The sequence below is a fragment of the Sorex araneus genome, chromosome 5, assembly GCF_027595985.1.
Source record: "Sorex araneus isolate mSorAra2 chromosome 5, mSorAra2.pri, whole genome shotgun sequence".
NCBI lineage: Eukaryota > Metazoa > Chordata > Mammalia > Eulipotyphla > Soricidae > Sorex > Sorex araneus.
The window spans coordinates 135,233,437-135,248,154 of NC_073306.1; the positions used below are offsets into that span (position 1 = coordinate 135,233,437).

General features: G+C 56.3%; 1 protein-coding gene across 1 annotated transcript in view; it reads right to left on the reverse strand.

Moving 5' to 3' along the window:
• Positions 1-264: 264 nt before the first annotated feature.
• BCAS1 (brain enriched myelin associated protein 1) overlaps positions 265-14,718 on the reverse strand; it is a 98,530-nt gene continuing 84,076 nt past the window's right edge. Inside the window, exons 10-13 of the mRNA XM_055140408.1 lie at positions 12,653-12,718; positions 7,972-8,280; positions 5,499-5,569; positions 265-1,745 (exon numbers count right to left, since the gene is read on the reverse strand). Coding sequence (XP_054996383.1) covers positions 1,676-1,745; positions 5,499-5,569; positions 7,972-8,280; positions 12,653-12,718 — 516 coding nt within the window. The 3' untranslated portion in view covers positions 265-1,675. The remainder of the gene's footprint in view (positions 1,746-5,498; positions 5,570-7,971; positions 8,281-12,652; positions 12,719-14,718) is intronic.

Genomic DNA, 14,718 nt, shown 5'->3' on the forward strand with positions numbered 1-14,718 from the left:
TGCTCCGGGGGTTCTCCCCCGGTCCAGGCATGGGCTGGTCACTGATGGTAGGGTTGGGGTCACAGCCAGGAAGGGCCAGAGTTTACGACATCACAGCCTAACAGCCCAACTTTGCTTTTCTGGGCGGGGGTTAGAGGAATTGGTCCCTTCTGTCCACAGGGTCCTCTGAGCCCTGCCAGACACTATCCTTGAGCTCAGAGCCAGGAGTAAGCCCTGAGCTCAGCTGGGTATGGCACGACCTCCCCCCCCCAAAAAAAAACCCCAAACCCTACCCAAAAACCTGCCCCTCACCCCCCAGCCCACCTCATCTCTGCTGGTGGGAGGAGAGTGAAACCCCAGAGGAAAGTGCTTTTGCCCCATTTCCTCGAGTCCTACTATTTCCTCCTTGAACTTGACTGCGCTCTGGACGCCCATAATCAATTCTGCAGAGCGGGCCGGGCCCACTTCCTGCTGCACCAGGGAGAGGAAACGTCTCCTCTGGGCAAAGGCCAGACCCCAGGCCCTGGAGTTAAGAAAAATACGTTGGTTAGTGACCCCCGGAGGGAGGAAGGAGTCCTTTGGAGCCACACAGCCTGGAAGGGCCCCTGGGTGGGGCCGACAGAGGCCAAAGCGTCCAGGTGTTGGCCAGTGTCCCCAAAAGGCAACGAGACAGCAGGCTGACTTGGTGCAGTGACGGACGTGGGGCTGTCACCGAGGCATCCAGAAGCTTCCTGAGCACCCGAGTCTCGAGTGCGAGATGTGAGACGTGACTAGGTTATCCCAACTCTGACATGGCAGGGAGTCCCCTGACCCCTGTGGGTTGGGCCCCTGACAGGGGGCTTCTGGGAAAATCGAAGGAGCCCCTCTCCCCTCTCCCAGGAAGCCAGTTTAGGCCAAGGGCTGCCCCCAGCCCCGGCTCCAGGCCCCCAACCAGAGATCTGAGTTACGAATCGGCCGAGTTTGCCGCTCGGGAAGTCACTTCCTTCCTTCCCGAGGGAGCTCACATATCTAGAGCATCCACGTGGCCAGGGGGTTTCTCTCCCCAGAAGCCGGTGTAGGGGGACCCCAGCGCAGCCTGGCTCCACGCCCCCTGCCAGCTGCTGTGTCAGAAGGACTTCCCTGGGCACGTGGGAATTGGTGAGTGTGGGGCTCTGGGAGCCCGCCTCTCCGTAGCTGGCCTCCTGGGTGGCTGGCACTCGGGCCGGGGGTTCATCGTTGAACTCAGTTTCCCCTCCCGCCCGAAAGGTGGAGTCCGGATGGCTTTGCCGCTGAGGTTCCACTCGGGTCCGTCGGATTGCAGAAGGACGTTTATTGAGGTCCTGATGACAGGAATCTGCTCCCTGGAGCCTGTAGGATGCACTCCCTCGTCTCTGGTCCCCGGGGAAGGATGCATGGGACCCTAAAACATCTGCACTGTTTGCAAACAAGTGAAGGGGTTCGGCAAGACAGGGAGCGGGGAGGAGGCGGCAGGGATGAAGGTCTGTGTTCAAAAGCAGGAGACTTTGCTGAGGCTGAGAGTTCTGAGAATTCCTCTCTCCTTCCTTCCTTCCTTCCCTTCGGGCATCTCTCCGTGTTGGGGATGCAGAGACTGTGCTTCTGTAGAGTGCCCTTAGCTGACGTCAGTCCGAAGTCCCCGCAGGGATGACCGGGAGAGAGGGGACGGGCTTTGCCCTCTGCTCCTTGGGTTACTGTTGGCTCAGCAGCTCTGCTTCTCCAAGGGCCACTTCTTCTTCTTGACCCTGGAGAAGCCCCACCTGGCCCAGCACCTGAAAGGGACATGAAATAGATCAATAAATACCCCAGGAGTGAGCAAGGCAAGGGAGTCCCTAACCCTAACCCTACCCTAACCCTAACTCTACCCTAACTCTAACCCTAACCCTACCTAACTCTAACCCTAACCCTAGCCCTCAGCCGCACTCCTCAAGGCCTGCTGTTAGCTGTGGGCTGGGTGTCCTGTGTGTGTGTGTGTGTGTGTGTGTGTGTGTGTGTGTGTGTGTGTGTGTGTGACAGATTCCTGTTCCCAATAATCCACGTCCCCCGAACTTTGCTGGGTACCCTTGAGGCAGGGGTGGGTGGGGGTCGTACTCTTGGGAAACTGTGCAATTTGGGATGAATTTCTCTTTCATGTGTAGGGAATGGCCTTTCGAAACGACCATCCACCAAACTGCCCGTCGGAGGTCGAGTTAATGCACAGCTGGAGCCCCAGGGATGTCATGTTTGAGCCCTCCCTGGTTTAGACTTCCTGCCTGAGAGATTAGAACCTGAGCACAGTAAATTTAGCACGAGATGGCTCCTCACCCTCTCGGCCAGGAGGGAAAGTGCAGTGGTTCAGGGGTGAGGCTTTTACAGAAGTCTCATTCCTGGGGCTGGTAGGTAGGGCATTTGCCTTTCACCCGGCGGACCCGGGTTCGATTCCCAGCACCCCACAGGGTCCATAGGGTCCCCCAAGCACCGCCAGGAGTCATTCCTGAGTGCAGAGCCCTGTGATCTGCAATGAATGTAACCCCTGTGCATCACCAGCTGTGACCCAAAAAGCAAAAAAGTTTCATTACCCCCCATGGGGTGGGGGACGGGAGGAGCCCCTGGCGTGCCCAGGGCCTGGAACTGGCCTCAGAGACCTCTTTGTCCATGCCACAGGTCAAAGGTCACCCTGACCACCCCCTGGTGTCGGGAGACCAAGGGATGCCAGGGCCCTGGTTTTCTCGCCCGCCCAGGACCTCCCTAGGTGCCCCCAGTGCTCTGTCCCTGGTCGTGCATCAGGGCCCGAGGCGGATGAGGCTGGGACAGCCCCTGACTCAGAATCTGGTGTCGGGCAGGTCTGCGGTTGCCAGCCCAGCTCTGCAGCTGCTGACCCGGCGGTGAGGGACAGCCCTGACTGCTGGACACTGGCAGCTGGCCAGGCCCACCAGGGGCAGGTGTGCCCCAGCACCCCAGACCCGGCTCTTGTCTTGATGCGACTTTTGTCGGCACATTTTCCCAAAGCCCTTTGCTGCATCCTGGTGTGACAGCGGCGGGGCAGGCCGCGCCTGCTCCCCCTCCTCCCGGCCCGCTCCCCCTCCTCCTCCCAGCCTGCTCTCCCTCCTCCCAGTCTGCTCTCCCTCCTCCTCCCGGCCTGCTCTGCCTCCTCCTCCCGGCCTGCTCTGCCTCCTCCTCCCGGCCCGCTCCCCCTCCTCCTGGCTTGCTCCCCCTCCTCCTGGCTTGCTCCCCCTCCTCCCAGCCTGCTCCCCCTCCTCCTCCCAGCCTGCTGCCCCTCCTCCTCCCAGCCTGCTCTCCCTCCTCCTGGCTTGCTCCCCCTCCTCCCAGCCTGCTCCCCCTCCTCCTCCCAGCCTGCTGCCCCTCCTCCTCCCAGCCTGCTCTCCCTCCTCCTGGCTTGCTCCCCCTCCTCCCAGCCTGCTCCCTCTCCTCCTCCCAGCCTGCTCTCCCTCCTCCAAGGCTGCTCCCCCTCCTCCCGGCCTGCTCCCCCTCCTCCTCCCGGCCTGCTCTCCCTCCTCCCGGCAGCTTTGTGCCTGCAGCTCCCGCTCCCTCCAGGCTTCTGAGGAGGAATCCCCGCTTACTTCCGGCTGGCTACACCCCCCTCCCCTAGCCCAGAGGGCAAAGGCCGCCCCCTTTGCCGCAGGCACTAACTTCCCCAGCACCCCTTGAGGCAGAGCTGAAACTCCAGCCCGGAGAGTCCTTGGCCACAGCCTGGCCCGTCTCCCCCTCTCCCTGCCCGGGTGCCAGGAGGGGCCTCTGCAGCCTCCTTGTCTGCGCTCTGCTGCAGGATCTGTTTTACTCACGCGTGTGCACGCCATTCCACATATGCACACAATGCATGCACACGCCTGTGCTGTGTGTGTGCTAACACACGAGAGCACACATATGTGTGTGTGCATGCCATCCCACATGCTACATACCTGCATGCATGCATGCCGCATGTGCACCACCTGCGTACCAATGTGCTTGTGCATGTCAATATACATGCAACTGTATGTCTGTGCACATGCCAACACACACCTGTATGTGTGTGCCATTAAACGTGTGCTAGCATCTCTGTGCTTGTGTACATGCCAATATACATGTGCACAGTGCACACATCTATATGTGTATGTGTGTGCATGTGTGTGCACATCTGTATGTGCATGCATGCATCACATAAACATCTGTATGTACTTGTGGACATGCAGTATATATGTGCACACATGTCTAAGTGCTTGTGTGATGCCAACATGCAGTGTACACACGTGGATAGGATGTGCATGCATGCCATATATCTGTGTGTGTGTGTGTGTGTGTGTGTATGCACCCATTCCACAGAGCAGTCTGGGGAATCTGGGAGGGAGGAGGAGGAGGAGGAAGGGGAGGGGGAGGGAGAGCACTGCCTTTACGATGTGGAGGACAAAAGCTTGTCAGATATGGACAATGAGAACTCCGCTTTACAAGTTGAAAATTAAAAGATGCTTTAAGAACTTTTTTTTATTAAATCAGGAAATGAAAGATACATTAAACATAATATCAGTCAATCATATGCTACTTGGAGTTACATTGTATTAGACTTATGGTCCTATTTATTTTTCTGTACAAGTATTAAAAAACCTCCGGTATTTGAATAATCTATAAATTTTTATTAGCTGGGATTACTGGGTTTACATCAGAGCACATCCTGAGAACATTAGGAAATTATAGACAGACTTGGGATAAGTGTCAGACAGAACAGATGAAGCAAGCCCCTCAGCCATCTGAGAAACATTAATCACGGAAGAGTGCAGAGACCAGATCTTTGTTAGGGATACAAGATGCAGGATGAAATGACGTCCCCTGGTGTTGCAAAATAAACCTGCAATCTCACTTGTTTTGTTTTCCAAGTTGTAATCTCGCCTTTCTCCCTGAGCTTCCAAAAAAGCAACTGTTTTCCCCCTTTTCAAGCCTTCTTCCAGCTGATCTGTGCCTCCTTGTCAGAAATGTTCAAGGACCCTACTTGCAAGCCAGCTCGCAGCCATTCCTTTCTTATTCCCCACACATTCCTTCCCCGGAAGTTGGCAACCTCCCAGCGTGGCCCTGTTCTTTCTCCTTGAAATGTGAACTCACGGATTTCCATCTCTCCTCTCCCAGCTTCGAGGAGCCCATTTCAATACAAAGCCTAATCACTCCCAGCAGGCGTTTCCTTTTCTGCAGCTAAACTTGTCACCCCTGTTTCCCGTAGCTGCACCCGAATGCATTCTGCACGCCCTCCCTCGCCCCCTCCCCTGCTGGGGGGAGGGGTGGCCACCAACTCTTCCGACCTAAGTAGTTAACGTGCTAAACCATCTTTACATGATTTACCAGGAAAGACTGGGCCAGAGACGTAAATAATACACCTCAATATACAACAGCGCGGGCTAATTTGTAGGCAGAGTTTCGCCGGCAGAAGACAAGATATACACATGGGCAGGTTGGGGAGGAGATGGGAGAGCGAAAAGGCGTCTCTGGCGGGAGGACTTGGTGGGGACGGGCTGGAGTGTTTGTTTACTTGGATTTGCCAGCGGGCTGGAGTGTTTGTTTACTTGGATTTGCCAGCGGGTCCAATGGAGACGGGGTCTGTCTGCACTTGGGCATCCGACATCCGCTTTGGTCCCTGGAGAGAAATACAAAGACGTTGGAGCCTGATGAAACAAAAACCAGTGATGGATCAGCCACCCCCCTGCCTTTTATTCAGCACATACTATGGGCAGGATCCTGCCTGGGGGAAATAGAATCTTCCAGGAGGTGGGGCCAGCACGAGCTCTCAGGATCTGTGTGGGTTCGTGACTTCCTAGCTGGCTGTCAGTCTTGGATGAATGAATGAACGTGTGTGGCTCTCCCCTCCCCCCCTTGAAATGAGGTGACAGGGGTGATCCCAGAGGGATGAACGGGGAGAAAGTGGTGTGAGCTGTGAGCTGGGCTGGTGGGGGCAGCCTCTGCCGTCAGAGCTCGCTGCAGCTTCCTCTGTTGCCTGGTTGTTCCCTAAAGCCGTGCCACTGTCGAGAGAACCTCTCTGGGTGGCAGGGCCACGCCCAACCAAGCCCTGTGGGGGTCTCCTGGTGATGTTTGAGGGGATCATGTGGTACCGGGGGTCGAATCCAGGGCGGTAGACCTCGTGGGCGTGAGTCTGACCAGTCCCGACCTGCCTTATTTACGCCCGAGACTCATCTAACATCTGCCCCCTCCCTGGAGAGGGACCTTGACACTGGCTGCTGTCGCCTGGTGTCGAGCGAGCGCCTGGCACCTTGTTGTGGGCGCCCTGTAGTGATGGAGGTGCTGGAGGCCACGGCGAGCCCTAGCAGGGGGTCTGGTCCGTGGCAGGCACTTCTCAGAGAGGGAGAAGAATGCGGCCAGTACCCACAGCGCTAGTGCCAGTAGGATTCTACTCCTCTGTAAGAGAGAGAGCTTCGTGCCTGCATTTGGGGGGAGCGGGCCAGCACAGGTGAGCACAGAAGCATCACCAGATCAAGATCCAGAGAGGCTGAGGGCCCTCCAATCCCCTCTGTGCCGTGTGGCGCTTCTTGACCCCTGACCCTCAGCCTATGATCTGGTCTTTATTGCAAACACTGGCTTTCCCGGGATGTGTATGTGTGTGTGAGCGTGCGTGTGTATGTGTGCGTGTGTGTGTGTGCATGTATGTATGTGTGTGTATGTGTGCATCTCTATATAGGAAATGACACAGGATAGTAGAGGATAATATAAATTAGCACCTAGAGAGACTACTCTATGATATATGTATTTATAATAGAGAGCAGGATAGGTCAACAGTAATATTTTATTATTATTATTAATATTATTGCTTTTTGGGGTCACACCTGGCGATGCTCAGGGGTTACTCCTGGCTCTGTACTCAGGAATTACTCCTGGCGGTACTCAGAGACCTTATGGGATGCTGGGAATTGAACCCGGGTCAGCTGCATGCAAGGTAAATGCCCTCCCCGCTGTGCTATTGCTCCAGCCCCCAACAGTACTATTTTATATACAAACAGTTTAAAATAGGGTGGCAGGGTGTAACTGAAATAGTAACTATAAATACTAAAACATTTTTAAAACTATGTTGCACATATGAGTAATAGTCTGATACACAGTAGTCAAGTAGACCACAGGGACGCATGGGGGATGGGCTGTAGATGTATCCAGAGTCTCTATACTATGTGCTGCGCAGGACATGTGACAGTGTGTCTAGATACTTAATGACAGGCTGGCGTCCAGAGAATGGAGATGAGCAAGAACGCAGTGGCATGTGGGCGGTGCTGCCGGGAGGACAGGGAAGAGCGCCTGTCTGGGACGAACGCTGGCACCTAGGATGGGGCCAGCACCGCCGTGGCAGCAATGCAGTGCACAGTGGACACGCAGGGTCCTTGCCATGTGCAGCAGCGAGCGCATGGCCACAGGGCTGGGGGACAGCGTGGGCTGCGCCTAGTGTGGGTTGACACAGTACCCGGGGCCCCTGCAGTGTTTACAGTGGGGATGCCCGCTGTGCCCTGCGTGGGCTGACACGGTACCCGGGGCCCCTGCAGTGTTTACAGTGGGGATGCCCACTGTGCCCTGTGTGGGCTGACACGGTACCCGGGGCCCCTGCAGTGTTTACAGTGGGGATGCCCACTGTGCCCTGTGTGGGCTGACACGGTACCCAGGGCCCGGTGCATATGCAGAGTGTGGAACTATGGTGCTGTGCCTGGGGTACTGAGTATAGCACTATGGGATATTTTCTCCTCCACCCCCCACCCCCTGAAATACAGTTCTGGGTCTCTCAGGGACCCCTATGTTCCTGTTGTCTCCACTGCCTTCGACCTGCCCTGGCCTTCTCCCTCCACTGGCTCTGCTGTGGCCTCCCCTAGTCCCCCAATCTGACCTCGGGGTTCCCTAGTGGCAAGGCCAAGGCTTCTCTGCTCTCTGGGCCTGGCACATAGTACATGCTCAATAAAGCCCTGTCTGACAGTTATGCAGACAGCCCCGCTGGCCCCGGGGTCCCCCTGGCCTGAGAACCCGGGATGAAGAGGGGACCGGACCCACCAGACTCTTGAAGAAGCCCCCGAGGGGCTGCCGCCACTTCTCGGGCCTCCGCGGGGAGCCGTGCCCGCCCCCGTTCTGCAGGGCGTTGGCAGCTGCCCCAGCAGGCTCCGGGGCTGGGGCTTCCTGCTTGTTCCCCTTCGGCTTGTTTGTCTCCGAGGCCGGGGCGGGGGCGGTGGGCGCGGCAGCGGGGGCGGCGGCGGGGGACTTCTTGTCCTTGGAGGGTCCTTCCTTGCCCTTCGGGGTTGCCGCTGCCGGCTCGGGCCCCGGCGGCGGCGTGACGACCTTCTCCGCGGCGGCGGCGTTGGACGTCTGAGGGTGCAAACAAGACGCACCGTTAGGGGCTGCAGACGGGTCTCCGTGGCCCGGGAACAGACCCGGAGACGCCTGCGCCCAGGGCTCCTGAGTGGGATGAAGCAAAGAAGGAATAAGAAGGCCTGCAGAGAGTGTTGCACTTCACCCAGGAGCCCCAGAGCCCTTCTATATAAGAGACCACTGACATGTTGGTAAAGGTTGAGCCTTGTGTGCCTTATAGATCATTTCAGCAGTTTTTCTTTTCTTTCTTTCTTTTTTTTTTTTGCTTTTTGGGTCACACCCAGCAATGCACAGGAGTCACTCCTGGCTCATGCACTCAGGAATCACCCCTGGCGGTGCTCAGGGGACCATATGGGATGCTGGGATTTGAACCCGGGTTGGCCGCGTGCAAGGCAAACGCCCTACCCGCTGTGCTATCGCTCCAGCCCCTCAGCAGTTTTTCATCACAGACAATACAAAATATATTATTTCGGTTCTGCTTTGGGGCAGTGATTGGGGGACCCCACAGGATGCCGGGTGTGGAACGTGTGTTGGCTACGTGCAAGGCAAACACCTTCCGTGCTGGCCTGTCTTTCCGTGCCGGCTCCCATCCCTAATTTTTAAAAATGGCTTTTAATTGAATCCATGACAATAGAACATTATGACAGTTTTAGGTATGCATCCAAAAAAGCAGTATGTAGGGGGCCCGAGTGATAGTATGGGGGTAAGATGCATGCCTTGCAGGTAGACAATCCTGGTTTGATCCCCAGCATTGCATATGGTCCCCTAAGCACCACCAACAGTGATTCTTGAGCACAGAGCCAGGAGTCAGCCCTGAGCACTGCGGGATGAGCCTCAAAAAACAGAAGTTATAAGTAAATAAAATTGGCATGTAGGAATGCCCTTCATGACCACGTCTGACTTGAGTTCTGGCATGAGCCCGTCATTTCACTGATGAAAGTGCTAAGACCAGTGGTTGTTTCGGGCTGAGGGCAAGGCTGAATGGTTGGAGCAGATGTTTGCCTGAGGTTCCCTGGGCCCTGAGCACTGAGCTGGGAGTAGCCCCTGAGCGCCACTGGGTGTGGCCCCCGAAACACAAGATCATATGACAGTTGGTTGTGAATGTCAAGCCTTCCAAAATAAAGTGAAATGTTGACAGTCTTCATGGCCACCCACAGGAAGAGGTGAGTAAAATCCCAAATTTCCCCTCAAAAACAGAGTAGGCAAAATATAGATAACAGGAAATATTTTTCCTCTTTTTTCCTTTTCCTTTTGTTTGTTGGACCACATCCAGGAGGGCTCAGGGATCACTCCTGGAGGGGCTCCAAGGACCCTGTGGGGTGCCAAGGATTGAACCTGGGTTGGCCACATGCAAGGCAAGTGCCTCCTGTTATTGCTCCAGCCCAACAACAGGAAACTTAGGACGTTGAAAATGGAAAATGCGGGGCTGGAGCGATAGCACAGCAGGTAGGGCATTGTTTTGCACGCGGCCAACCCAGGGTTCGATTCCCAGCATCCCAAATGGTCCCTTGAGCAAAGTCAGGAATAATTTCTGAGTGTAGATCCAGGAGTAACCCCTGTGCATTGCTGGGTGTGACCCCCCCAAAGAAAATAAAAAAGAAAGAAGGAAAAGAAAATGTAAAATGCTTCTCCTCCTCATTGACTTCATTGACTCATCGAGTTCAGACCTGGGGGAGTCTCAGCGCTCAGCCGGACCAGCCGAGGGCAAGAGGATATTCCCCCAGTGTGAGAAACCAGTTGGAGTGCAGCTTTGATAGGGGGAGACTGTTTGGGGGGGCTACGGAAAGGGGAGGGTGCCCAGACCCCCAGGGATGAGCCCTGGGGGGTTGAGGGTACAGTTCAGGTACATAGGGTCTGTGTGTTCCATGGAAACTTGACATGGCATTTTCTTTTCTTTTCGGGTCACACCCATCAATGCTCAGGGGTTACTCCAGGCTCTGCACTTGGGAATTGCTCCTGGCGGTGCCTCGGGACTGTCTGGGAGGCTGGGAATGGAACCGGGGTCGGCTGCGTGCAAAGCAAACGCCCTCCTCGCTGTGCTATTGCTCCAGCCCCCAACATTGCATTCTTCATGCCCAAGATGTCCTTGAAAAAAAAAAATGATCGACCTCAACATCTCAAAGCGTTGCTCCTGGCACATGATCAGAGCCAAGTTCCACCCCCGGCCACGTGGGCACCTTTGCCCGGGGACCATCTCGGATTCACTGAGTCAGGCACTGTCTGCATCCGCAGCTTCATGGGCAGCATGGCTTTGGGCAGTGGTCCTTTCGTGGCTGGAGTGCCCCAGTGAGTGGAGGAGGGCGGGTCTTCACCCCCAAGGCCTCCCTGGGCGCCAGCCCTCCTGGGGGGCAGGTTTCATTAGAAAAAGACGCCTCCGGGCTGGAGCGATAGCACAGCTGGTAGGGCGTTTGCCTTGCACACGGCCAACCCGGGTTCGAATCCCAGCATCCCATATGGTCCCCTGAGCACCGCCAGGAGTAATTCCTGAGTGCATGAACCAGGAGTGACCCCTGAGCATCGCCGGGTGTGACCCCCTCAAAAAAAAAAAAAAAAAGAAAGAAAAGACGCGCCTCCCAGAAGCCTTTTCTGCAGCCTGGCGAGTCCTGTCCGGCTTGGAGCTGAGACGGAAATGCACTGCGGATGTCCCTCACCGCCCCCCGCCCAGTCCCCTCTTGCCTGCGAGTGACTCAGGCCCCCCGCCCCCAGGAAACCCTCCGAAAATGCTAGAAACGAGTGGGTCCCATGCTTCGCCCTTTCGGAGGGGCCTTGTTGCCCCAAAGGCTGCCAGTTTACAAGCGAGGCTGAGAGCTCGGGGTCCCGGGTGGCACCAGCTCCACGCCATCCTTGTGGCTGATCCTGACGTGGGTGGACCCTGAGGAACGAGACCTCAATCAAGGAGCTCGTCGGAAGAAGCCAGCGTGGCCGTTTCTGGCTTCATGTCACACGTCCAGCCCCAGGACGCCGACTGTCCTGGTTTGTCGGGGAACCCGGACGTTCGCAGGCCAGCTGGGAGGAGGCGGTGGCCACCCCGGCTCAGCCCCACCAGCAGTGACCACTGGGAGATGCTCAGCTGAGCCGAGGGCCGGGCACAGGGTCCTCTTGACCCCCTGTACCTGGATTCTCCTTCCCAGCCCCGTTCTCCTGCTCCAGCCACTCACCGCCTTTCCACTCCCGCACAAACTTACGCTCCAAACAGAGCTTCGCACCTCAGCCCCCTCCATGGAGCACGTTTGGAGGGCAGCTGCCCCCCTGACCCCCCACCGCTCGGCACCTCGACTGCGCTCCTTGTGCTAGGACATGCCTGGGTTTGACAGGAGCCACCGTACGCGAGCAAGGCAGCGCCTCGTGGCAGAACTTCTCAGTCTGTGAAGACAGGGAAACGGAGGCACGCAGCAAGTGGGCCACCCCCCCAACCCCCCTCCACCCCCCCACTCCCGTTCAGACACACAGAGGAAGGGGATCCGAGCCCAGGCAGGGGGTGTCTGCAACTCAGACCCTCGGTACCCCTCCCGCTGCTGCCAACGGGCGAAGCACAGCTGAGAAGGGTGTTCCAGTGACCGAAGGCTTGAGGGAGAGGAGGACGAGCCACGAAAGGACCCTGTATCTAGGGCGTCAAGCACCGGCGACCCCGTTCACGAGAGAAAGGAGACAAAGCGTTGTGACGATGGTGGCGCGATGGCTCTTTAGAGCAGAGGATGGAAATGAACCTGGAGCCCTCACTCATGTCTTTGAGTTCAAGAATCCACCCCTGCGATATGCCAGGCACCGCGGTCCTCCCCGCACAGGCTGGTCCTCCCTCGACCCAGAGAGCGAGGGCAGGCGGCTCTGAAGTAAGTGATGCTTCACAGGGTGAAGCCCAGAAGCGGGAGGATGGGAGGCAGGGGTGGGTGGCGGCCACAGGAGGACGCAGCCCGTGCGCCAAGGCTGGAGAGAAGGAGGGAAGGGGGGACAAGTCTCTGCTAAAAGCAGCAGAACTGCTCTGGCGTCTTTGTTTTTTCTTTTTTTAAAATTTCATTTATTCTTTTTTTTTTTTTTTGGCTTTTTGGGTCACACCCGGCGATGCTCAGGGGTTACTCCTGGCTCTGCACTCAGGAATTACTCCTGGCGGTGCTCAGGGGACCCTATGGGATGCTGGGAATCGAACCCGGGTTGGCCGCATGCAAGGCAAACGCCCTCCCTGCTGTGCTATCACTCCAGCCCCTGCTCTGGCTTCTTTGGACCTGTGAGCCCAAGACAGTGCCTGGCACATGGCAGGGGGTGGTCTCGGGCTGGCAGAGATGTGAGCTGGCATGAGGTTTGCACCAACGTGAGGATGGAGTGGAGAGGCCCCCAGTGGCCAGCCGCCACCGAGGGGCTCCAGGTCACTTACTTGGCTGCTGGCGTCTTTCTCGTTTGTATCTTCGGAGTGAGAGGTCCCTCCGTCCCCCTTCACTGACTAAAATAACAAACAGACGACAAGGCGTTCAGCTCTCCCGGGCGCGGCCGCACGTGGGCAATGCGAGTTCTGAGAGGCACGACCTGAGACTTGGGTCCGAGGGCAGCAGGAGACGGCCAGCAGGCCAGTTTCACGACATTGGTCAACCAAGTCTCCCCCTGGCTTCGAAAAGTGATGACAAAAGTCGTGGGGTGGGTAGCTCTCGGCTAAGGTGATGATGAGGCGCGAATAGTTGAACCAGGAGGGGCTCGAACTTACTGTGCACAGATGGGCATAAAGCTGGCTGGTGTCCTATTGTCCCCCTAGGGTGGGCCTGGGCTATTTTTCCCCTAGAGGAGACCTGGGCCCTGAGAATGTCCATCTCATTGTCTGCGCTCTAGCGCCCCCTGTGGCCACTGGCAACCACTGCTCTCAGTGGGAGTTCTCCAACTTGGCTTCGATTTAACTCACCTGGGGAGCTCTGGCAATTCATAAAATATTTTTTAACATTCTTAATGATGAGAGTGAGGGTCAGATCACAGCCATGTCTTGTCAAAATCATCTCTGTGTGTGTTCTTTTTGGGGGGGGGCGGGGGGAAATAGGCACTGGTATTTTAAACCCGTTTAAGCGCTGTCAGCCTTCTTTGAGAATCCTGCCCGAAGCTGACAGTTCTCAACGTTTCAGCCCCGAGACCAGCAGCACCTGGGACCTCGTTAGAAAGGAATTTTTTTTTTTTTTTTGCTTTTTGGGTCACACCTGGCGATGCACAGGGGTTACTCCTGGCTCTGCACTCAGGAATTACCCCTGGCCGTGCTCAGGGGACCATATGGGATGCTGGGATTTGAACCCGGGTCGGCCGCGTGCAAGGCAAACGCCCTACCCGCTGTGCTATCTCTCCAGCCCCAATTTTTTTTTTTTTTTTTTTTTGCTTGTTGGGTCACACCTGGTGATGCTCAGGGGTTACTTCTGGCTCATGCACTCAGGAATTAGTCCTGGCGGTACTCAGGTGACCCTATGGGATGCTGGGAATCGAACCTGGGTCAGCCACATGCAAGGCAAACGCCCTCCCCGCTGTGCTATCGCTCCAGCCCCAGAAAGGCAGATTTTGAGACTGATTCCAGACCCGAGGAAGTGTAAACTCTCGGGGCGGGACTTGTTTGAATCCGGCCTGCAGGTGTGGCTGAGACACACGTGTGTGCATCTCTCAACGCTTTGACTGGCCACGGGGTCCTGTGTGCCCACGGTGGGCGCCGGAGTTTCGACTGTGGGCTTAGCCGTGCTTGAAGCTTGGCCCCTTACCCGGGCAGTCTGGGCTTGGAATATTCAGTCCTTATCTTCAGTTTGGACTCGGGACTCACCTTGACTCCTTGCCCACTACTGCGCTAGCACCTGCCGTCTCCCCTAGCCCTGCTATGCAGGGAGTGTTGGCAGTGAGGGCCAAAGAGGATTCCCGTGTCCCCCTGTTACTATTCTGGCTGCTCTGTGAGAGCGGCAAGACTCTGCCTGCAGTGCTCAACACCCCTTGGGGCACTCCTATGGGTCTCTAAGCTGAGACAGGGTGCTCCGTCAGGACTAGAGAGAGTGAGCATATTATTTAGGAAGTGAAACCACTTACAGCTTTAATTATTATTATTATCATTATTATTATTAGCATATCCAATATGCACGGGTAGCTTGGGCTACCGTGCGGGCTCGATACTCTCAGTACCTTGCCGGGCTCTCCGAGAGCAGGGGAGGAATCGAACTCGGGTCGGCTGTGTGAAAGGCGAACGCCCAACCGCTGTGCTATATTGGATATGCCAAAAACAGAAACAATAAGTCTCTCAATGAGAGACGTTACTGGTGCCCGCTCGAACAAATCGATGAGCAATGGGATGAGCAAAAAATTTTATTATTATTGTTATTACTATTACTATTATTATTATTTCACACCTGGCCATGCACGGGGTTATTCCTGGCTCTGCACTCAGGAATCACTCCTGGTGGTGCTCGGGGGACCCTGTGGGAAGCTGAGAATCGA